Here is a 24,692-nt window from a genome sequence, read left to right on the forward strand (position 1 = left end):
TTTCTCAGATGCAGAGAAAACAAATACTTGAAGTCAAAAGACATTTGGTGTTGGTTGCGGTGCCTGTGTCTGAGTCCTGGGACAATCAATTCAATTGAAGAGTATAATTCTGCCTTAAATTCTCTTGAGCCAATTTCACATTCTTTACTAAATTAGCCAGTTCTTTTCCTTCCATCCTCAAACCCCTCCACATGGTGGAACTATAGAAAATTGCATTTTGTTGAGACTGAGAAAGCCCATGATAGTTAATCTTGTTTTTCTGCAATCATTGCCTGACCAGTAAGCAACAAAAGACTAGAACAAGCTGTATTCTAGAAACCCTTCAAGCATATGAACAATTGCGCAAAAGAGCCCCTCTTGGGCACACTGTAAAAGCTAGAAATCAATCTGTGTAATGCAACCTTAGTTCCCATCTCTCCCTTTACTGTTCCGAATGGGTTAGTAAAAGTTTACGGTAATTGGCAACAAAGGCAGTTGAACAATAGAACATAATCCTCATGGACTTTGTACCCACTATCAAATAAAAATTCTCTTTGGCAGAATTTATAATAGTAGTAATGCCAGGTATATGGTGCATGCATTTGTTGATTTTTCTCAAACTCTGTCTTCCAGGCATATAAAAATGAGAATAAACTTAACATCCCTGAAAGTCATATTCATAATAAATTACTGCTTGGAAACTGTGGTTTTCAAGTTTAATTGCCACGTTCCCCTCTATAAATCTATAGTGTCTTGCTGTATGAGAGGAATGAATAGGAATGAATGGTGACTGGGGACTCATGGATCCAGTAAAAGAGGGAATGTGATATTTTACCACCTACTTACATTATGAGAATTCTTCAAGATTGAGTAAGGTAATTCAATACGGTCTCCAATAATAGGAAAGCTTTGGAAATGGAGTTTTTGTGGCCAAAGAAATGATCAGATTAAAACGGGCACTACTGAACACAACAATCTTGTTTTAACCTTAGTCTAGTTTTTAAAAGATCTTTTTGAAAAAGTATACAACTTGCTATTTTTTTTTTTTTTGGTTGTGTCCCTCCTTTATGCCAATCATGAATTGGTATCTGTATTATTTCCTTTCTTCATGACTGCTCTTTAAGACATATATTTAAATCTTTGTCTTTCAGATAATAAATACAAAGTTCAAGAACTAGGTGGCTTACCAAACATTATATGACGGTAATTGGTGGAAATAGTTAAGACGGATTCACCTACACATTTTCAATCTTTGAAAATTGTATGTTAGTTTTTGGTCTTCATTATGATTATCAAATGTTCATATAAAATGTGAAAGATAGAAATAAATATGTACTGATTCCATTCTTACAGTTTACAGGTTGGAAAGATTTCTGTCCTACTCTCTAGGAAAGAAAAGTGCTGGTCAATCATTACCCTCATGCTCTGTGTTCCCCTTTCACCATATCCTTTTGCCAGAAGCTGGGCTGTTAGCCTATGTTTGATCCTACCCAGCTTCTCTGGTGGTTCAGAAGACAAAGAATCCACCTGCAATGCATAAGCCCTGAGTTTGATCCCTGGGTCAGGAGGATATCTGGAGAAGGGAATGGGTACCCCTTCAGTATTCTTGCCTGGAAAATCCCATGGAGAGAGGAGCCTGCTGGGCTATAGTCCACGGGTCATAAATAGTCAGACACAACAGAGCAACTATGTGTATGTGTACATAGCACATCAAATGTCATAATACATTTGGTGTGTGGGATATTTTGGTCCATAAGACATTTGGTTCTTAAACACTTGATCCATTCCAAAAGGTCCTTAAAATTTGCTCCTATCTGAAGTATCCATGGACAGAGGATCCTTGGCAGATTACACTAAAAGGGGTCACAAAAGAGTCAGACACAACCGAGTGACTAAATAACAACAACAAAAAGTGTCCAAGAGCATATCTGTTCCATTCAAATGATTTGGGTTTTGTTGTTGTTCTGCTTTTTTTTTTTAATTTATTTTGGCTGAGCTGGGTTTTTTTTTTTTGCTGCGTGTGGGCCTTCTCTAGTTGCAGTGAGCCTGAGCATCTCTATACTTGCAGTGTGGTGGCTTCTCTTGTTGCAGAGCAAGTGGGCTCTAGGGCACGTGGGCTCAGTAGTTGTGGTGTACGTGTAGTTGCCTTGCAACACGGGGAATCTTCCTGGACCAGGGACTGAACCCATGCTCCCTGCATTGGCAGGCAGATTCTTAACCTCTGCACCACCAGGGAAGTCCTTCAAATAATTTTGGACAGGACCAAATCATCAAGGACCATTTTGGTGTGGGCAGATGCCTTATGGGCATTCTGGATAGGACTAAAAGTCCTGCAAGAAACTGGGCATATTGTTCAGTCACTTTTCATATTTTTGGTGGGCTTGTCTTCAAGAGAGTAAGAAAGAAAATTTGTTTTAAGTCCACAGATTTTTTGCTGTAGCACTTTTTTTCCTTCTATGTCTTTCCACATATTTCCCTTAGGGTATTTTATACACCTAAGAGGTCCTCAATAACTGTGGGTTGTATGAATCACCCAGTGAATCAATAAATAGGTAAATAGAAAACACAGCACTAACTTTGGTATTTGTTGCTGACTTTTAAAGTTATAAAAATATTTCTTAAAATATATTAAAGTTATTTAAATTTTAGATTAAATGAATTGGTCATTATTCATCCTAAGATCGCTTTTTGAGAGTGTGTTGAAAGGTGATTTTAGATGCTATAAGTAGTTTTCTGCATTGCATAAGGGACAGTGGGCTGAAGAGCAGTTCTATTCTTCACTGTGTTGTGCTGCTCTCTGAACAACACCAAAATACAACCCCAGGCAGGCTTGTCCTACCATAAGAGCCCTCCATGGGTTTAGAGGTGGGATGATTTGTTTCATAAAGTATTTTGATACATCATTCACATATCACTCTGCTTTTCAAACTTCACACCTACTGTTATATCTAGGAATTGCTAAGTCTTACCCAGAGACCACTTATAATTTCACAAATGTTCTCTCCTTGTATTATATAATATTTGATATAAATTCTAATAACATGAAAATAGCAGTATTATTTTAGGAGCTGAAGAGTTATACAATATTGCCTGCATGGAGTTTACCTAAAGAGATTATGTACACATTCAGACTGTTTAACATGAAGATTAAGTTAGTAGAGAAGACACTTTGGTTAAGCAGCAGATAGACAAAGGCAAAGTAGACAATTATTAAGAATCTGGAAAAATTATGACATTAAAGACACATACCAACCATACACAAAACTTAAAAATAAACTCAAAGTGGAGCAAAGATAAATGTAAGGCCAGACATTATAAAACTCTTAGAGGAAAACATAGGCAGAATACTCTTTGACATAAATCCAAACAAAAAATTTTTTGACCCACCTCTTAAGAGTTACTTTGCCTCTTTGATTTCTTTCACCAGTATTTTATAGTTTTCTATATATAGGTCTTTAGTTTCTTTAGGTAGATATATTCCTAAGTATTTGGAAAAATATACCATGTTCATGGATTGGAAGAATCAATATAATGAAAATGAGTATACTACCCAAAGCAATTTATAGATTCAATGCAATCCCTATCAAGCTACCAACGGTATTCTTCACAGAGCCAGAAAAAATAATTTCACAATTTGTATGGAAATACAAAAAACCTCGAATAGCCAAACCTATCTTGAGAAAGAAGAATGGAACTGAAGGAATCAACCTGTCTGACTTCAGGCTCTACTACAAAACCACAGTCATCAAGACAGTATGGTACTGGCACAAAGACAGAAAAATAGATCAATGGAACAAAATAGAAAGCCCAGAGATAAATCCACACACATATGGACACCTTATCTTTGACAAAGGAGGCAAGAATATACAATGGATTAAAGACAATCTCTTTAACAGATGGTGCTGGGAAAACTGGTCAACCACTTGCAAAAGAATGAAACTAGAGCACTTTCTAACACCATACACAAAAATAAACTCAAAATGGATTAAAGATCTAAACGTAAGACCAGAAACTACAAAACTCCTAGAGGAGAACATAGGCAAAACACTCTCTGACATACATCACAGCAGGATCCTCTATGACACCTCCCAGAATACTGGAAATAAAAGCAAAAACAAACAAATGGGACCTAATTAAACTTAAAAGCTTCTGCACAACAAAGGAAACTATAAGCAAGGTGAAAAGACAGCCTTCAGAATGGGAGAAAATAATAGCAAATGAAGCAACTGACAAACAACTAATCTCAAAAATATACAAGCAACTCCTACAGCTCAATTCCAGAAAAATAAATGACCCAATCAAACAATGGGCCAAAGAACTAAATAGACATTTCTCCAAAGAAGACATACAGATGGCTAACAAACACATGAAAAGATGCTCAACATCACTCATTATCAGAGAAATGCAAATCAAAACCACTATGAGGTACCATTTCATGCCAGTCAGAACGGCTGTGATCCAAAAGTCTACAAGCAATAAATGCTGGAGAGGGTGTGGAGAAAAGGGAACCCTCTTACACTGTTGGTGGGAATGCAACCTAGTACAGCCACTATGGAGAACAGTGTGGAGATTCCTTAAAAAACTGGAAATAGAACTGCCTTATGACCCAGCAATCCCACTGCTGGGCATACACATTGAGGAAACCAGAATTGAAAGAGACACATGTACCTCAATGTTCATCACAGCACTGTTTATAATAGCCAGGACATGGAAGCAACCTAGATGCCCATCAGCAGATGAATGGATAAGAAAGCAGTGGTACATATACACAATGGAGTATTACTCAGCCATTAAAAAGAATACATTTGAATCAGTTCTAATGAGGTGGATGAAACTGGAGCCTATTATACAGAGTGAAGTAAGCCAGAAAGAAAAACACTAATACAGTATACTAATGCATATATATGGAGTTTAGAAAGATGGTAACAATAACCCTGTATACGAGACAGCAAAAGAGACACAGATGTATAGAACAGTCTTTTGGACTCTGTGAGAGAGGGAGATGGTGGGATGATTTGGGAGAATGGCACTGAAATATGTATAATATCATATATGAAACGAGTCAACAGTCCAGGTTCGATGCATGATACTGTATGCTTGGGTCTGGTGCACTGGGACGACCCAGAGGGATGGTATGGGGAGGGAGGAGGGAGGAGGGTTCAGGATGGGAAACACATGTATACCTGTGGCAGATTCTTTTTGATATATGGCAAAACCAATACAATATTGCAAGTTAAATAAAAAAAAAAAGTTAAAAAAAATTAAATTAAATTAAAAAAAAAAAAAGAGTTACTTTGCCAACAAAGGTCCATCTAGTCAAGGCTATGGTTTTTCCTGTGGTCATGTATGGATGTGAGAGTTGGACTATAAAGAAAGCTGAGCGCAGAAGAATTGATGCTTTTGAACTGTGGTGTTGGAGGAGACTCTTGAGTCCCTTGGGCTGCAAGGAGATCCAACCAGTCCATCCTAAAGGAGATCAGTCCTGGGTGTTCATTGGAAGGACTGATGTTGAAGCTGAAACTCCAATACTTTGGCCACCTGATGCGAAGAGCTGACTCATTTGAAAAGACCCTGATGCAGGGAAAGACCAAGCACAGGAGGAGAAGGGGACGACAGAGGATGAGATGGTTGGATGGCATCACCGACTCGATGGACATGGGTTTGGGTGGACTCTGGGAGTTGGTGATGGACAGGGAGGCCTGGTGTGCTGTGGTTCATGGGGTCGCAAAGAGTCAGACATGACTGAGCGATTGAACTGAAGAGTAAGGAAAATAAAAATAAATAATGGGACCTAATTAAACTTAAAAGGCTTTTCACAGCAAAGGAAACCATAAACAAAAAGAAAAGACAACACTCAGAATAGGAGAAAATATTTGCATACAAAGGAACTGACAAGGGATTAATCTCCACAATATGCAAAGAGCTCATGTAGCTCAATATCAAAAGAACAACCCAATCAAAAAATGGGTGGAAGACCTAAATAGACATTTTTCCAAAGAAGACATACAGATGGCTAAAAAGCACATGGAAAAATGCTCAACATCACTAATTACTAGAGAAATGAAAAGCAAAACTATAACGAAGCATCTCCTTATACTGGTCAGAATGTCCATCATCAAAAATTCTACAAACAAATGTTGGAGACGGTATGGAGAAAAGGGAACTCTCTTGGTGGGATTGTAAACTGGTACAGCCACTCTAGAGAACAGAATAGAGGTTCTGCAAAAAACTGAAAACGGAGCTACCACATGACCCAGCAATCCCACTCCTGGGTATGACCAAAGAAAATTATAATTCAAAAAGATGCATGCACCCAGTACTCATTGCAGCACTGTTTACAATAGCCAGGACTTGGAAGCAACCTAAATGTCCATCAACAGAGGACTGGATAAAGAGGATGTGGTACCTATATACGATGGAATATTGCTCAACCATAAAAAGGAATGAAATAGGGCCATTTGCAGAAACTTGGACAGACCTAGAGACTGTCATACAGAATGAAGTAAATCAGGAAGAGAAAAACAAATACCATACAAGATTGCTTACTTGTGAAATCTAGAAAAATGGTACAGATAGATATATTGGCAAAGCAGAAATAGAGACACAGATGTAGAGAACAGGCTTAAGTTTGTTAGCAAACTTAACAAACTGAGAGCAGAATGTGGGTAGGATGAATTGGGAGATTGGGATTGAAATAGATACACTATTATGTATAAAAAAGATAACAAATGAGAACCTACCGAATAACACAGGGAACTACTGTTCTACTCAGTGCTCTAGTCACCTACTCATTGTTCTATGGTGACCTAAATTGGAAGGAAATCTAAAAAAAAAGGGGTATATATGTATATGTATAAGTGATTCACTTTGTTATACAGTAGAAACTAACACAACATTTAAATCAGCCGTACTCCAATAAAAATTTAAAAACAAATACATGCCATGTGTTGGTATAAAATACCCACTTAATGAAAAATTGTTGAATGACTGAATCCAAGGGAACGTTGGTACTGATTTGGCAACCATACCATGTTAAAAGGAGAGAGCAAGTATGTGTCACTTGTATTCAGAGAGAATAATTAGAGAAAAAAATCCCTCACACCTGATGAAACCTGTATCCTTTCTGGAAAACTTTTGATCCTTTCTGGAAAACATTTTGATCTTACTCTTGGCATGCTTAGCAGAAGATAATAACCATGATTCTAATAGATGGAGGACTGGAGTGAGATTAGATAATACAGGCATTAATTAACCTCAAATATGTTGTTGCCTTTTGGTAAAAATTAGACTAACTATAAACTTTCATGCTTTACTTTTCTTATCTATAATAAGGGTACTGTTAACTGCTGTTTATCAGATAATTCTCAGAAGTCCAAAATGAAACATAACAAAAACTTTTTAAAAAACAAGAGAAATTATATTATTAAAACTGACCTGGGGTTGCCAGAGGAATGCTGGTTGTTAGCTTTTCTGTAAAAATAAATAAAATAAATAAAAATTACATTTTTAAACCTATTATTAGGAATTCCTCCTGTTTAATATTTTATGTGAGTTTTTTAAATTACTATGAATTATTAATGTTCATTAACTTAATATATGATTTGTATCTGGATCTAAAAAACAAATCTTTTATGTTTTTTATTGATTTTTATAGTAGTATAGCAGAGGTTTTTAGATGTGTTCACTTTTTTAAGGAAAAAAGATTTTTTCAATAATTAATATAAGAATTCACTTATTTCATAATGGCTGTAGACATAAATGTCCTAGATTAATCTGATGCTATTTGAAATAGGAGCTTGAGATATGCTTAAACTATTGGCCTTGGAGTCCAGAGAATTACTTTTAATTCCTGACTTTGATAAATTTAAACTGTGTGACTCTGGGCACTTTCTTTATTACTTATATATTTTTAAGTAGAAAAAGTATTAACTCTCTACAAAATCATTCTGAGAATTAAATGAGATAATGTTTGTAAAATATAGTACCTAGTAGTAGATACTTCAAATAGATTTTTTAAATATTATAGAAGTGTTCATGATTACAAGTGATATAAAAAGTAATACAGTTATAGTTTTATAACAATTTACAGTTTAAAAAGCACTTGTTTATGAATTTGATGTTTGGGATGACTTCTAACATTTTTAGAAAACTTTTATTATTCACAATTTATGGGAAACAGATTTTCAGAAGGTGAAATGCTCAGTGATTCTGATAGTTGGCAGAGACAGGATTAGTGTTCAGATCTTTTGACTTCAATTTGAATAAGATGTTTACAACAAAATGATTTTACATTTTAAGATAACTCAGGTTAATTTTAAAATGATAATTTCTCAAAGCTCTCTTTTGATAATCAGTATCATCTTGATAAGCCAAAGTGAAGTCCTCAATTTTATGAGCCATAGTGACCAATTGTAGTTAGAAAGAGAGAGTGAAGAAAATGCTGGAATAGAGCAAAGTTAATATTAAACTTTAGATTGTCCTTTCCAAACAGTACAATACATTTTGAAAGTTATCATTTCATTATCTTTAGGATTCCTTTCCCTCATTCATAGTGACCTTAGCAATGTCAGGGCTTCATTTCCAAGGCTGCATAATCAGAGTCATATTTTGAGATCACACACGCATCATATATGCATACATATGTATATAGAGTTTGAAATATGAAGGGATGATTGCAATTTGGAATGCATATCCTTGCATATATATCTAAGCATTATGAATCCTGGATACTATGAACTACATTATTCCAGGCCAAATGTATACTTTTTACATTTTTAAATGAAGACTAAATACCTCATTTAGAAAGAGCCACCAGAAAAAAATAGAATCCTTGCTTAATGTCATAAAGTTTTATGGTCACCGAGTTATATATTTTAAAATGTCGTTAAGTACTGACCTGACGTTGTTGCAGGACTTATCGTAGAGAAATTCTCCAAAGAGGCTGGAATAAAGTTGGTTTGAATATAGTGCTTAGAGTATTACAAAACATCGAGTGCAGTTCAAATAGTTATTCAAAGGGCATCTGATCTAGAGTTTCCATTTCATCCTTTCTTACCCTGAACGTTCCTATTTATTTAATTACCATTTGATTATGATACATTCAATGAATTTTCAGAATCTTTATATAGTCTCTCTATAAAATTTATATATAACAGAATATTTCATTTATCTTATCCATTTAAGAAGGATATCTACTTATTCATCATAGTTATATAGAATAATTTATATTTAAGAGAGAGAATCTAATACCCCCGATCTTGTGGGACCTAGAATCAATGGTTTTGCGTGAAACAAATGGATGCCAAAATAATCTGGCACATGATAACATCTATTGAGAACTAAGAACTGTTTAAGAATAAAGTGATTTTCACTTAAAAGATAAAAATAGCTATTTTCTTCACCATTTAACATGTTTAATATTTTTAAAGACACAATGACAGCTATGTTAAAAATAGAGGAAACCAAAGTATATCTTCTGAGAAGCCCTGATCTAATGAATTTGATTTTATTCAAAACAATATTTATAGTAAGTGGGCTAAGAGGTAGGTCTTCTTCTACTAACTAGATGGTTTATTGCATTATTTCCTCATTACTGCATTGTCTTCTTTGTAAAAGACCTGTAACAGTTTCATAAATATGTGGTAGATTATTAATGAAAAAGATAAAATCAATTTTATAAGATTTTTTTCTTAAAGAAGACAATATCTTAATTTTTCATTGTGTTTGGCTTGACAGTTTACTGTATAAAAATCTAAGATGTTTGTGAGATTATTAACCAATTTTAAAATGTAACAAATTTGAAAATTGACATGATGCAAATAAATATTAAAATGAAATACCAGGCTCATCTGTATCCACAATCTCTTCTCTGTAAACCTTCAGCTAAATATGTTTTCGAATTCAGAAATTTTTAGATGTTAGAAAGCTCATTAATATATAAATATCCACTTCAACAGGAATAAATGCACACTCTAAGTAACCTATTGCCAGTTCAAATAGTTTTACTTCAGCATAAGTCAGTATCGATTTGCTCTTAAGCAAATATATAAAGACATGAGTGCTTTGTTTCTTTGATTTTGTGATAGTAGATACAATATTGCAGACCTCTAGCTGCTTTTCTTTACAGCAAGGGCTCATCAAGCACAGTTTACTTTTATCCAGTTTCCTGCTTTATCCTGCTGTGCCTGTTCAGTGAGAAGGCAACTCAAGTTCTTTAGTGCTTCCTCTACTGATGGTTTGGTCCCCTCTGGCACACCTGCTGGAGCAGAGACTATTTTGGTTTTTTGTCTAATTCAAATGGGCTGAAAAATATTACTAACTATTATTAGCTAGAACAAGTGTTTTTTTATCAACACATTTACCCCTGAAAACAATGCTACTACACAGTATCTTTACTATTCCCATTTTCCAGATGAGATAACGAACATACAGAAAATTTTGGTAAACTGCCTTAAATAACACAGCTATTTAGAGGTAGATTCAGTATTCTAGGGGCTTCCCAGGTGGTGAAGTGGTAAAGAATCCGCCTGCCAATGTAGGAGGTTCAAGAGACTCAGATTCAAACCCTGGGCCGGGAAGATACCCTAGAGAAGTAAATGGCAACCTACTCTAATACTCTTGCCTGGAAAATTCCACAGACAGAGGAACCAGGTGGGCCTACCAGAGTGTTGAAAGAGTCAGACACAACTTGGTGACTAAACAACAATATGACTATCAGAAAGTAACCCTGTGTACGAGACAGCAAAAGAGACACTGATGTATAGAACAGTCTTATGGACTCTGTGGGAGAGGGAGAGGGTGGGAAGATTTGGGAGAATGGCATTGAAACATGTAAAATATCATGTATGAAACGAGAAGCCAGTCCAGGTTCGATGCACGATACTGGATGCTTGGGGCTAGTGCACTGGGACGGCCCAGAGGGATGGTATGGGGAGGGAGGAGGGAGGAGGGTTCAGGATGGGGAACACATGTATACCTGTGATGGATTCATTTTGATATTTGGCAAAACTAATACAATTATGTAAAGTTTAAAAAAAAAAAGTAATGTGTCACTTTCAGATGGAGGGTTCCTAGAAAATCAGTGTTGTGCTTGGCCAAGGCCAAAAGTGTGATTAGACTCACAAACATTTATGCATAATATTTTCAGAACTTCTTTGGTATTTGATATTTTACAAAGATTTTCTCATTGGCATTTTTTTTTTCTGTTTTCTCCATATTTCACTATTCTTATGTAAATGTGTTACTCATGCAATAAGACAGGTTCCTAAAAGTCCAGGGTGATCCCATTGCTCCTTTGGTACATAGAATTTTAATTTCATGGCTTATTGATTCAAAGTATCAAATAAGGTTCACAGATACCTGTGATATCAATGCTGTTCAAGTCAATGTGGAAAGTGACCAGTTGGCTGGATTTATTTGCTTCAATGCCTTGAATCAGTTCTTCTTTTACATTTTTATCTGACACCCACTGGTCAAAGAGAAGGTCAAATATGACTATAATGCTGCCATTTCTGCAAAGCAAAAAGTGACATAAGAGAAAAAACTCAGCCCTCTTCAAATGATTTGCGTTTGGCTCTCTACAGTCATCACCTTGTTAATCCTATCACACTTGTACAAGGAAGGTCATGTCAAGTGTTATCTTTATTTCACAGGTGGAAGGAAGAGAACTTAAACAAGTGACCGTTTCTACAAGAGCACAAGATATATCCAGAATTAGAACCCAATTTTTCTCAGTTCCACAGTAGCACACTAATCCCTAGGCCAAACCACAATCACTTGAGTCAAATTAAACAAAATCACATGATATCATGACATTTATTCCTATTGCACTGTTTGAAAAAATGAGGATTTGTAATTGGATTTTTTATTTTCACTGATGACTTCTAAGTAGGAAGAAGTCTAAAGTAGTTACACTGATTTCAGAAAAAAAAATTTTTTTCTATGTAGTTAACAAAGGCCTGATGGCAAGCTTATAACAACTGTTAATACATTATATCTACTTTTTCTTCTTCATTCTTAATATAAAATATTGAAATATATCCTGACTTCAAAAAGCAGAAAGAAGACAAGCATACATGGGTTACTGGGAAGTTGTGGGCTATACTGTTTCATTGTCAAGAGTTGGATTATGTTGTCTGTTCATCTCTGACCATGATGTTAGAGTTCAGTTATATGACCCAAGTCATCATTTCTTTTCTCCTTCTCTGAAACCTGCATTTTAAAGTTTTCCTCTCACCGGTAATTTGTTTACAGTTTAAAGAATCAAAAAATGAATATTTGGCCAAGTGGAAATACTACAGGGATTTTTGCTCTTTGGTCTATGTTTCTACTTTGCTACTATGCTTTTAAGGGCTTCCCTGGTGGCTCAGTGGTGAAGAATCCACTTGCAACGCAGGAGCCTCGGGTTCGATCGTTGGATCAGGAAGATACCATGGAGGCGGGCATGGCAGCCCACTCCAGTATTCTTGTCTGGACAATCTCATGGACAGAGGAGCCTGGTGGAAAAGAGTTCATAGGGTCGCAAAGAGTTGGGCATGACTGAAGTGAATGAGCAGGAGCAAGGCGCTTTTAGGATACGACTGTTTGGAAAATGAACTCTAGCTCTGGTCTTCATTCTGTACGCTTCAGTAAGCTAAGGCTACTCAGGGTTTACTTGGATCCTTACGAGGCAGACTTAACGGACTTCTCTGGTGGTACAATGAATAAGAAAATGCCTGCTAACGAGAGATGTGGCTCAGGTTCGATTTCCAGTCTGGGAAGATTCTACCTGTTGCAGGGCAACTAAGACCCGAGCACGTCAACTACGGAAGCCGGCAAGCACAAGTGAGCGCCACAAGAAGCCAACAAAATGAGAAGCCTGCATGCCACAACCAAAAATAAATAAAACCAAAATGCAACCAAAATAATAAATTAATAAAATAAATAAAAATAGTAAATAAAGATAAAATAATATAATATTAATATAACAAGAAGATAAATGGTAATCAAATAACAAAAATAATAAATAAAATAAGCCAAAATGCAACCAAAAATAAATAAATATCCATTAAAAATAATGGAATATTAAGGAAAAAAAGGCAAACTAAAGAGAACCGAATTTTGCATAATATGTTTGCTATTTCTGAAATTTAGGCATTTAAATTCATATCTGTAAATTAATTAGTTTCTTGAAGGGCTTCATCAACTCCTGAAGGGTTCTTTATGTATCTGTATGTATAAATGTCTTGGTAGAGCCTACTCAAAATGTCCCTGAAAGATCACAGTAGATCACCATTCCCCCTCCGTAGGATATTCCTTTTTAGTTTCTGTGCTTTTATTCAAGTTCACAGTTTAGAAATAATTCCTTTCTATGCAGCTAGTTTTTCATGATTGATGTGAAAGGGCTGATCAATAATTGCACATTTCACCTCTATTAAGTATAGAATTTTAAAATGTTAGAATGTTTAACTTTCCAATCATTTGGTTAAATCAAATTATCCAAATCTTTTAAATGGCAAGGCTCCTTAATAACTATTTACTAAGTAACAATGTCTCAAATTCACCCACACATGTAATCACTTGCTATCCATGATAAAAGTAGATTTTATCACAGACACTGTTTTGACATACTCCTCCACACTTGTGAATTTTTCCATGCTAGTCAGTCTCTCTTTATTTGAGAATAATGCTCCATCTTCACATAACTTCTGCAACCATTGCTCATGTCAATGATAGTTTTATTCATGAGCATGTGACTAGGACCTGGCCAATGGAATATGAGGTAAAACTGGAGACTTCTAGGAAATGTTTCCATATTTAATGTAATAAAGGCTCATAGTGGACTACTACTCTGTTGTTGATTATTATTATGTCTACATGTGATTGCTGGAACTGTTGCATCTATTGTGGAACCATGAGGCAAGTTATGATTGTCAAGCTGCAGATAGCATAATAAAAGATTGAAAACACGTACATTTTTGATCATGTCACAATCATTGTACCACTGAATTAACCTCTTCTGAAACCTACAGATTTCTTGTGATGTCGGATGATAATCACTTTTGTTTAGGATACTTTCAGCCATGTGTTCTGTTAATTGCTATTTTAAAAATCCTAACAGGCATATAACTCTCAGGTTTCATGCTATATTTATTTAAACAGAAGCTTGAGTAAAGGAAAATGACTCTAGTATTTTTCACCTGATGTTGGCCAACACTAATTTTAGCAATAAGGAGACTGAAACTTAGAATCATGTATGTAATTGTGCCTAGAGTTATATAGCTTACTAGTACTAGATGGTGGAGAAGGCAATGGCACCCCACTCCAGTACTCTTGCCTGGAAAATCCATGGACAGAGGAGCCTGGTAGGCTGCAGTCCATGGGGTTGCTAAGAGTCGGGCAAGACTGAGCGACTTCCCTTTCACTTTTCACTTTCATACATTGGAGAAGGAAATGGCAACCCACTGCAGTGTTCTTGAGTGGAGAATTCCAGGGACGGCGGAGCCTGGTGGGCTGCCGTCTATGAGGTCACACAGAATCGGACATGACGGAAGCGACTTAGCAGCAGCAGGAGCAGCAGCAGCAGCAGTAGTACCAGATACAGGAATAAAACCCAGAAACTCTGTGTCCCAGATGTGTTTTGATATAGTTCTGATTCCCCACCCCCTGCACTGCTATCAACACCATTATGAACTATTTATTGATACGGAAGACAATATAATACATTTGCCTAGATGCAGGTCCAGGTTTTTATTATCTTGCATTGTTAGCAGAACTTTATATCCAAAGAGATGGGGGAAATGGTTGGTTGGAGTTGGGATGGCGAGTGAATAGTTTATTGCCTCCACATTTTGGGGAAATAGAATCTTCCCTCCTCTTTTTCTCTCCCTCTCTCCTCTCCTGCTCCTCTAATAGCTCTTCATCTTTTTCTTTTCCTTCTCACTTTCTCCATCTTTTCCTCCTCTTCTTCTTCTCTTTTTCCTTGTCTTCTTACCAATCTTTATCCCAGACTTCTTAAATGAATAGAGTTAAATGTGGTTAAAATAAAGTGAGAGTCAACAATGTCCATTAGTTCCTCTGTCTTCAATTCATCATTGCCAACTCATCCTTGGTTGCCCAGCATATAGTTTTAATCCTGATTAAAACAGATTTTTTCTCTTTATGTAACTTTCACAGATTTAATTTCACTTACTACTTTCTTTTATTTTATTTGAATTAGGAAATAGAAGAGGTAAGGTAATTTTGGCAGAGAGCATACAAATCTGGAATTTCCTTTCACTGAGTTGAAAGTAACCGGATTAGTTTATTCTCAGACATAAAACATCTTTGTATGAAAGATGTGGGGATTTTTTGGTTGTAAATTATATATTGCATTTAATAATTCATTTGCAAGGACAGGAGTTACATATTCTATACACACAGTTGCATTCTTTAAAATTTGTTTCTTATTCAGTATAAATATTGAGATATGAAAGATATACAGTAGAAATCAGGGAAACCATAATAAACATGTATGCTTTACCTAATAATAAAGTTAAAGCTGTTATGTGGTTTAGTAATCATCTCTATCACAGCTGTGAGATTGAATTTATTTACTAAGAAAATGTGAATTCTTCCTTTAGAAAACAAAAAAAGGAAACAATGACCATTTTCATTTCAAAGCCCTTTTTCAGTGGAATATCTGAGTTCATCCTTTTTTTTTTTTTTTTATAAAAAAAAGATAAATCCTATCATTATACAGAAAGCCTGTGTGCAATAAATCAAACGTTTCTTATCTCTTATTTTCCTTAATGATATTGATAACCTCTAGGGTTGCTGAGTAAACAAAAAAGTCTTTCCTTTCCTAACTTGATGACTTATCTGTGCTCAAAGGGCAAAATAAGCTTCCTATTGCTACAAAGGGTAAACAGCACTTTATTAAAAGAATCAACTCTTAAACGCTCTTTGAGTCAAAGCATTTTCACAAAGCAGAGTAATAAAAGGGTTTCCAGACATGGGTAGACCATTTGCTTGTCCTGCAGAGTAGCTCAACACACACACACACATACACACATATGTACACAAAACTTAATGGAGGAGGAAAGAGTTGACATTAAATAATATTTTTAAAAGGAAGAAGAGAGAGGTTAATGACTAAGTGTAGTATTCTGAGTGCTGTAATTTGACCATATACATGTGCATAAAGTGTGTATTTCATTAAAATCAGTAACAAAAAATGAAATAGGCATTTTTAAGGATTTTTAGATGTATTTTTCAGAGTTGATATGGCTACTGTTAGTTGAGAAGTCAGTTATTTCTGTTTCTTAATTTTATCAATCAGTTTAAAGTAAAAATACTTTATAAAAGCAATTAAGAGTCTGTCACTTATTTCTATAGGCTTTTCTGATGGCTCAGGTGGTAAAGAATCTGCCTGTATTGGAGACCCAGGTTCGATCCCTGGGTTGGGAAGATCCCCTGGTGAAGTGAATGGCAACTCACTGCAGTATTCTTGCCTGGAGAATCACATGGACAGAGCCTGGTGGGCTACACTCCATGGGGTAGCAAAGAGTCGGACATGACTGAGCAACTAACACTTTCACTTTTTTCTGTAACTGGAATATGTCATTTTATATCACATTAGTTAAAGTAAACCTAAATGTTTGCTTGGTACTTTCTTCCCTGCTTCTAAATTTCTTTTCTCATCCTTTTCTTCTCAGTCTCCCAGAGCACCTACCTATAATTTATCTTACAGACATTTTCATGAAATTCCTTTGCGTTGCATCTTTTAAAAACTCACTTCTGATTTAAAAGTAGTTCAGCTACAACTAGGTGAAAGTTTCTCTATACTGATGAAGTATATTATTTGAAAATTGTTATAAAATATGTATCAAGGTATAGGCACTATATTGGTCTCCTAGGTAGTTTAAAGGAAGGGAAAGAAATAATTCCTCAGCTCAAATAATTTACAGTTTCAAATATAGTGATTTTACTATCTAGAGAAATGTAAGGTTACTTAATAAATACCAAAGAAAATGCTAGGGTTTTGATAAACTACCAGACCTTATATAAAAGTCTGTATTCAGCAAATTTTCTCAGTTGAGTAAAAACAAAGTTATCCAGCAAGTTGTAAGCAAGAGAAGACAAATAGTTCCATTAGGGAAACTATCCTAATAAACTCTGCACTACATACCGTGCTTAGCATGGATTTCACTGTGCAGAGCCTTATGAAGGTGAGGAAGAACATGGGATTCCGCTCCTTAAAAGAGATAGTTGCTCAGTCGTGTCTGACTTTTTGTGACCCCATGGACTTAGCCTGCTAGGCTCCTTTGTCCATGGAATTCTCCAGGCAAGAACACTGGAGTGGGTAGTCAGTCTCTTCTCCAGGGAAATCTGTGCTAAACCTTTAAGAACTAAATATTAATTGAAGCTTTAATGCAGATCTCCACATTTAGTCCTCTCTAAAACTGGAAAAGAGAAATCAGTTCCACTTACTCTAAAATAGATAATTAACTTAAAGTGAAATAAAATCTTGCATTCATGGCTTTACCTACACAGAATAAATACTGAATAAATATTTTAAACAATATTTTGAGTAAAATACACAAACAAAAAACACTAATAAATCTTTCCTGAGAGGCCATATGTCTCCTTCTAGCCCTGAAATTAGGTTATGAAAGAGGTTATCAGAGATCATAAACCCTGGAAAACAGGAGTCAAAGCCTCTCTATTGTGGACAGGAATGAAGACAGGACATGGGGTGGAGTTGACTGGCTACTGAGACTAAGATATCATGAATGTGCTATCTGTGATAAAGAATGATAAAGATAAATAGATAAGTAGGTGAAAAATCGCCTTTTTTTTTTTTGTATTTGGTAAAATAAAGCTTTGTGCTTTTGTTCATTTTGTTCCAAAAAGAAACAGCAAGGACTAACATTTCCTTCTCCCCATTAACTAATTTGACCTTCTGTCATTGTTCTTCTAAGTATAATCTCTTTTTCTTTGACTTGACCTATCTCTGTTTGGTCCCTGTGAACCAAAGGACTGTTATACAAATGTCAGGACTGTTGTGAAGACCATGTAACAAGTATCTTTGGTGGTAGACTCTCTGGTTTAATTGTTTCTGATCTGAGATAGATTGCGTGAGTGCTCAGTCATGTCTGACTTTTTGAGGCCTTTTGGACTGTAGCCTGTCAGGCTCCCCTATGCGTGGGATTATCCCAGAAAGAATACTGGAGTGGGATGTCATTTCTTCCTCCATGGAATCTTTCCCACTTAGGGATCAAACTCGCATCTCCTGAGGCTCCTGCAATGGCAGGCAGATTCTTTACTGAGCCACTGGGCAAGCTTGGAAATAAATAAATTAATTAATTAATAAAATACAGTGAGGCTCTTTGTATTCTCCAATGACCTGAAACCCCCTGTGGCTTCCATTGGATATAGGTTAACTGTCAGACTCCTAGACATCTGCATAAAAGCAACCTCACTCTTCTTCATGTGTCTCTGAAAGATTTTGTACTCAAGTGACGGAAATATGTTAATATGAGATCAATTATCTAGCATTGTTATTTTCTACCAATATAAAAGTCTATACTGTGCCACTTTTCTCAACCCTCCCAGAAAATGTTGAAAATTTAAAATATTCCATTTTCTTCAAAAATTGTGATGCTCTATTTACAAATATTAACAAGAGATTACTATGTTGTGATTCTGTGCTTTCTATTTATATAAAAATTTTGAGCTATACTCACTCAAATTGTAAAACTCTTGAATTTTTATATTCATTTTTCAGATTACTTGATTGAAAGATATCATCTATCTGAAAGTTAAAAAGACATATTAAATTTAATATGTTATTTATTAAGTAAACTAGTAAACAAATTTAAACAAAATAACTTTTATATAGGACTATTTTGGGGTACTTTCCTTCTCTGTGATGATACATTTCATATATTTAAGTATCCTGAGCAATTATATTTATTGGCTGATTTTTTTCAAAGAGAATAAGATCTATGTGGGCTTCCCTGGTGGCTCAGATGGTAAAGAATCTGCTTGCAACTTGGGAGACCTGGGTTCGATCTCTGGGTTGGGAAGATTCCTGGAGAAGGGAACAGCTACCCTCTCCAGTATCCTAGCCTGGAGAATTCCATGGACAGAGGAGTCTGGCAGGCTACAGTCCATGGGGTCACAAAGAGTCAGACATGACTGAGTGACTTTCACTTTCACTTTCAAGATCTATGTATCTCTAGCAAGTAGTTAGTGAAATTATGTTATGAAATTTTAACATAGTTAAAGAGAGAAAGAGAAAAAGTCTCCTACCATTTGCTGAATGTCAAAAGCAAGAACTTTGAAGTCCACTGAGAGTTTGTCTTGCAAATGAGGATTATAAGTAGCTCCGGATATTATTTTCAATGTCCCTCTGGCTTCATGACTTTTTCCAAATGCTGCATCTAGATGAATTTATTAGAAACAAAACTGAAAATGTGAATGATGAGTAAGAAAATATGCACATTCTGGTTAAGACACAGAAGTAAAGTTCTTACTTAATGTGCTGACTCTGGAGTTCTTGCTTTTTCTTTTTAGTCTTCCTGTTTCATCATCAGCTGCTTTTATCCTTTATTTTTTTTCTTAGCTATCTAGTTGTTTTAAAAGATTGAAAATTAAAACTTCATCTCTGTCCCATTATAATTTTTTTTCTTTTCTTTGAAATCTAACCAACTCTGCAGACTTCCAAGTTTTGTTTTGTTTTTGTTGGTTTGTTATTGAGATTCCTGTCAGAAGATACAGGAATGATCAACTTCCACCAATTATGGGAACTGATTCAGGGAAACATGGTGAGAAAGGCACCATTAAAAGTTTTGTAGTTGCTTTCAGATACTTCTTGAACACCTAGAATCAAGGGACACTGCTGGTTTTCTACATGTGGATTGCTGTGAGGATTTCAGTATGTGCATTACTTTGAAGCATAGCTTTGAAACTACTTCTTTCATTCTAATAATTATAAATTTGACATGTGTAACCTTTTGCCATTAGATGGGGACTGTCATTATTGGAGAAGTTTTTGAGAATGCTGCAGAAAATATAATTATCTCAATATGAAAAATATGTTTAAAAAAGCTAACAATTTGGGTAGGGACGTGGGAAATAAAATATGCCATTAAGTCCAATACAATACTATTATGTGATTATTTTCCTTGAATGTCTGTTCAAAATGAATTGCTTCAGATGAAGCTCATACAATGATGAGATCATTAATAAATGTGCTAATAATGATGCATTGACCTGATATGAAAAGATGCTATTTCTTTTTTTTCCAGCTGGGGAAATTGGGGCTTAGACTCACTAAGAAAATTTTTCAATGTTAAAGAGTGACAGATATGTAATTTGGACAAAGGACTGACTGACTTCAAACCTCAAGATCTGTCATGCTGTGCTGTGCTTAGTTGCTCAGTCATGTCTGACTCTTTGTGACCCCATGTCAACTGTAGCCTGGAAGGCTCCTCTGTCCACGGGGATTCTCCAGGCAAGAATGCCATTCCCTTCTCCAGGGGGTCTTCCCAACCCAGGGATCAAACCCAGGTCTCCCATATTGTATATATTGACACACATCTCTTAGTTCAGAAGAAACTTTTAGAATTAATATTTTAAACAGTACTCAAAATTTAGATTTGTGTATTTAAAACACAAGGAAAGACTGAGGAACTGTCATGAATTTCCAGAGACTGAGGAAACATGGAAACTAAATACAATGTAGGAATCTGTACTGAATCCTGAACAAGAAAAGCCATTAGTGAAAAAACTGGTGAAATTTGAATAGAATGTTTAGTTTAGCTAATATTATTGTAACAATTTTATTAATTTCTTGGTTGTAATAGTTGTATATGTATATACTAAATACTGACTTGAGGGGAACTTGTATGAATGTATAAAATAATTCTACAATTTTTACAACTTTTTGAAATCTAAAACAATTTCCAGTAAAAGTGTTAAGTATATTAAAGTGTATAGTATGAAATACATAAAAGTAAGTATAAAGTAAACTAAAGATTGAAGGCAAAATGAGAAGAGGGCAGCAGAGGATGGGTTTTAGATAACATCACCGACTCAATGGACATGAATTTGAGCAAGTTCTGGAGACAGTGGAGGACAGGGAAGCCTGGCATGCTGCAGTCCATGAGGTCTCAAAGAATCCAAAAGGCTTAGCCAACTGAAGAACAACAACAAATATTGAAGTATGTATTGAAAGTGTGTCTTATATCCTGTGGTGTAGTGTTATAGTGAAGCGAAGTCGCTCAGTCGTGTCTGACTCTTTGCGACCCCGTGGACTGTAACCTACCAGGCTCCTCTGTCCATGGGATTCTCCAGGCAAGAATACTGGAGTGGGTTGCCATTTCCTTCTCCAGGAGATCTTCCCAACCCAGGGATTGAACCCCGGTCTCCTGCCTTGCAGGCAGAAGCTTTAACCTCTGAGCCACCAGAGAAGCCCTGGTGTAGTGTTATAGCTTTATTTCAAATCTCTACTTATATTCAGTTGTTCATGATTAAATCACACAAACTTTTAAAAGTATTTATTCTTTTATTTTCCTGGTAAAAAACTAACTTTTGTATTTTTATTGAGTATGACACATTCCAATGGACTTCCAAATGATTACATGTCCTTGAAGGTATTCACAGGGCATTTAAGACCAAAGTGGTCACTTTTCTAAAAGGCTCAGTGAACTTCTAAAATTTATTTAATTTTATATCCACAAGCCTTCCTTCTCTTTGTATATAGCTATAGTAGTAATATAAACCAGGGATTATGTTGGAATTCTTTTATAAAACTATAAATCATGTTTATTGTTTCTAATTTAAACTTATTTGCTTAAAGGAAAAGAACTAACTCAAAGGTTGAGAATTTTCTCAGTAAAACCAAAATCACTACCATTAAATGGTTTTGAAGGAATTAATATACCATATAACTCATCATTTTATAAAAATGTGAAAATTTTCTCAGAAAAAATAAATCCAATATTCAAGGTTTTTGCTATGCTGACATTTTTTAAAAAATCATATAAATGAATGAATGGTAGAGTGCACATTATCCAGTTAGATTATCTAGCTTGTACTACCTGGCAATGCTGCAAATTGAAACAAGTTACCTAAATTCTGCCTCTGGTTTTTCACTTGTAAAATGGGTGTATCAATAGCAACTAACTCATAGGTTTGTTGTAACAAGAGAATACATTTGTAGAGCTTTTAAAAGCAGTTGGTACAGGTAATTTGGACTTCCTGGCTGGCTCAGATGGTAAAGAATCTGCCTGAAATGCAGGAGATCTGGATTTGATCACTAGGTTAGGAAGATCCCTAGGAGAAGGGAATGGCTACCCACTCCAGTATTCTTCCCTGGAGAATTCCATGGGCAGAGGAGGCTGGTGGGCTACAGTCCATGGGGTCACAAAGAGTTGGACATGACAGGTCAGCTTTCACACACAGGTCATTTTGCTCTAAAGAAGAGGTTTTTATTTAGTTATTTATTTTTTCTGTTAATCACAAATTGCTACTCAGGCATCTTGAGACATTTATAACTCCACAATTATACCAAGGTTCCCTTATATTGTTATAATTAAAATTGATGTACTAATAAGAATGAAGATATAATTCTCTAGAAATAAGCAATATTTTTCTTTAAATTGGCCTATTTAGCCACTATTATAGTCAACAAGGTTTGAATATGTTTATGAGTTAAATTCTATCAGAACAGACCCAAAGGCTATGAACCTACTTTGTTATATGTTGACACTGAGAATCTAATCATTTTTTAATTTTAAATACTTAGTCTCATATTAAAATTCTGAATTAAATTTAAAATTATATACCAACTTAAAAAATTCCTATGATGTGAACTAAGGTGAAGCATCTGAATGCAATATAAATACCTTGGCAGGAAATCAATCACAGCAATGGATACAATATGCTGGCAGGATTCTGGAGACTGAAGTGTATATATTCACCTGTGAGCACTTTCTGTAGCCAACCTTATGTAACTTACCTTTTACTGATCCCTGGATTGACAGCCAGGACACGGCAATTAATCCAGCACAGAGCGCCACCAATATGACAACGAGAACGGCAAACATGACTTCATAGGTGGTGAGAGAACGGTGCCTTGATGGTACACTTCGCTTTGACCCCATTTTTGGTTTTTGAAGGTTTGCTACTCTAAGGACTCTGGAAGAGCACAGAAGCTTGCAGCAGTTGAAGAGCAGAAACTCTCCAGTTTTCAAAGTTTTGTCAAACAACAAATCTACATTAGTCTTACTAGTCAGTGTATATGAGTGTGTATATCCCTTTGGCAGCATTATGTCTCTATACATTAACTAGCTTTAATCTTTAAGAAGTTAATCTTTAATAAGATACTAGTGAGTACAGAGGTGTTTAGAGTTATAAATGTTAATCACCCAAGCAGGTCAGTGTCAATGTGAATGAAGTTAACTGCATGTTGTAAACAAAAATGAAACTTTATCATTTTGAGAACTGGTAGAAGAAATATGAAATTCATGATAGTCAAATTAATCATTGGGCACACACATGATATTTGTAGTAAGTCCCTAACAGATCAACCTTCTACCCTCTGACTCAGGTCATTATTAAAGCATTTTTCCCGTTTTATGTAGGTTTAGACATTCTAAAGATAACTTTTAAACACAGATAAATAGCCTAATATATATATTAACACTTATACCTGTCTTCCCGTCCTTCCTCTATCCCACTTTCTTTCTCTCTCTCTCGCAATATATATATATATATAGCAGGAGGCCCGGATTTGACCCCTGGGTGCAGAAAATTCCCTGGAGAAGGGAATGGCAATCTACTCCAGTATTCTTGCCTGGAGAATTCCATGGACAGAGGAGCCTGGTGGGCAACAGTCCATGGGGGTCACAAAGAGTCAGACACGAAACAATCACAAATTTTGCAATCTTCACTATGTCACCCATCTGAAGTTCCATAATGTAAGGGAGTATTGATCTAACCTAAAGGAAAGTCCACATAAACAAGGCATCACATGCCAACATTTTCATGTCCTCACGTAGTTATCAATGAACAAGAGTAACTGCTGTGGGAGGAATTAAGCATTTGTTTCTCTTTTAAGGAAGTGTTCTGGGTGGGGAAAACATTACTCACTTGCCTTGAACTTTACTATTTTAAGTATCCCAACAATAATGACAGGACGGGTTGAGATAACCACGCTCATGACGATAGTTACGTGAAAACCAAGACTGTCCTGTGATAGTAAAAGTACACTTCATCAGGAGGCCTTCCACACTTTGAATAACAATTAATTTAGAATTAAAATTAATAAATAAAACCAAACTTGTTCTGAAGTAAGCCAATTTGTCTCTAGTTCTGGCAAGTAAAACTGGTCAGAGGCAAGGAAGTACTAGGTCTAGGGTTAATGTGTTGAAAGTGTGGCCTATGATATTGGCTCAAATAAGCAATAACTTATTTGTTTCTTCTTTACTCTTGAACAAAAAGAACCACATGTTGCTCTCTGAAAGCCTTGCTAATAAAAAGTGGAATATAAATAAATAAAGGTATGTCATGGAATATATTTATATTTTTTATTTAACTGAGTTCATACTAAGTATTCTTAATCACTTTAAAATACACATGAAAAGAGAGAAACCATGGATGGAGTTGGGAGAGCTTTATCTTTATCATGTTCTAGGAGATGATTCTAATGACAGGTGAGACACTCCTATACAATGGGAGACCTGAGA

General features: G+C 35.6%; 1 protein-coding gene across 1 annotated transcript in view; it reads right to left on the reverse strand.

Annotated features, from left to right (window-relative positions):
- The window catches only part of TMPRSS15 (transmembrane serine protease 15), a 143,497-nt gene extending 120,389 nt beyond the window's left edge, over positions 1-23,108 (reverse strand). Inside the window, exons 1-6 of the mRNA XM_086415861.1 lie at positions 22,964-23,108; positions 19,252-19,382; positions 18,684-18,751; positions 11,338-11,489; positions 8,876-8,920; positions 7,414-7,449 (exon numbers count right to left, since the gene is read on the reverse strand). Coding sequence (XP_086271987.1) covers positions 7,414-7,449; positions 8,876-8,920; positions 11,338-11,489; positions 18,684-18,751; positions 19,252-19,382; positions 22,964-23,108 — 577 coding nt within the window. The remainder of the gene's footprint in view (positions 1-7,413; positions 7,450-8,875; positions 8,921-11,337; positions 11,490-18,683; positions 18,752-19,251; positions 19,383-22,963) is intronic.
- Between the last annotated feature and the right edge of the window lie 1,584 nt (positions 23,109-24,692).

The sequence above is a fragment of the Bos grunniens genome, chromosome 1, assembly GCF_055505025.1.
Source record: "Bos grunniens cultivar Pamir isolate PY7600 chromosome 1, Bosgru_T2T1.0, whole genome shotgun sequence".
Taxonomy (NCBI): domain Eukaryota; kingdom Metazoa; phylum Chordata; class Mammalia; order Artiodactyla; family Bovidae; genus Bos; species Bos grunniens.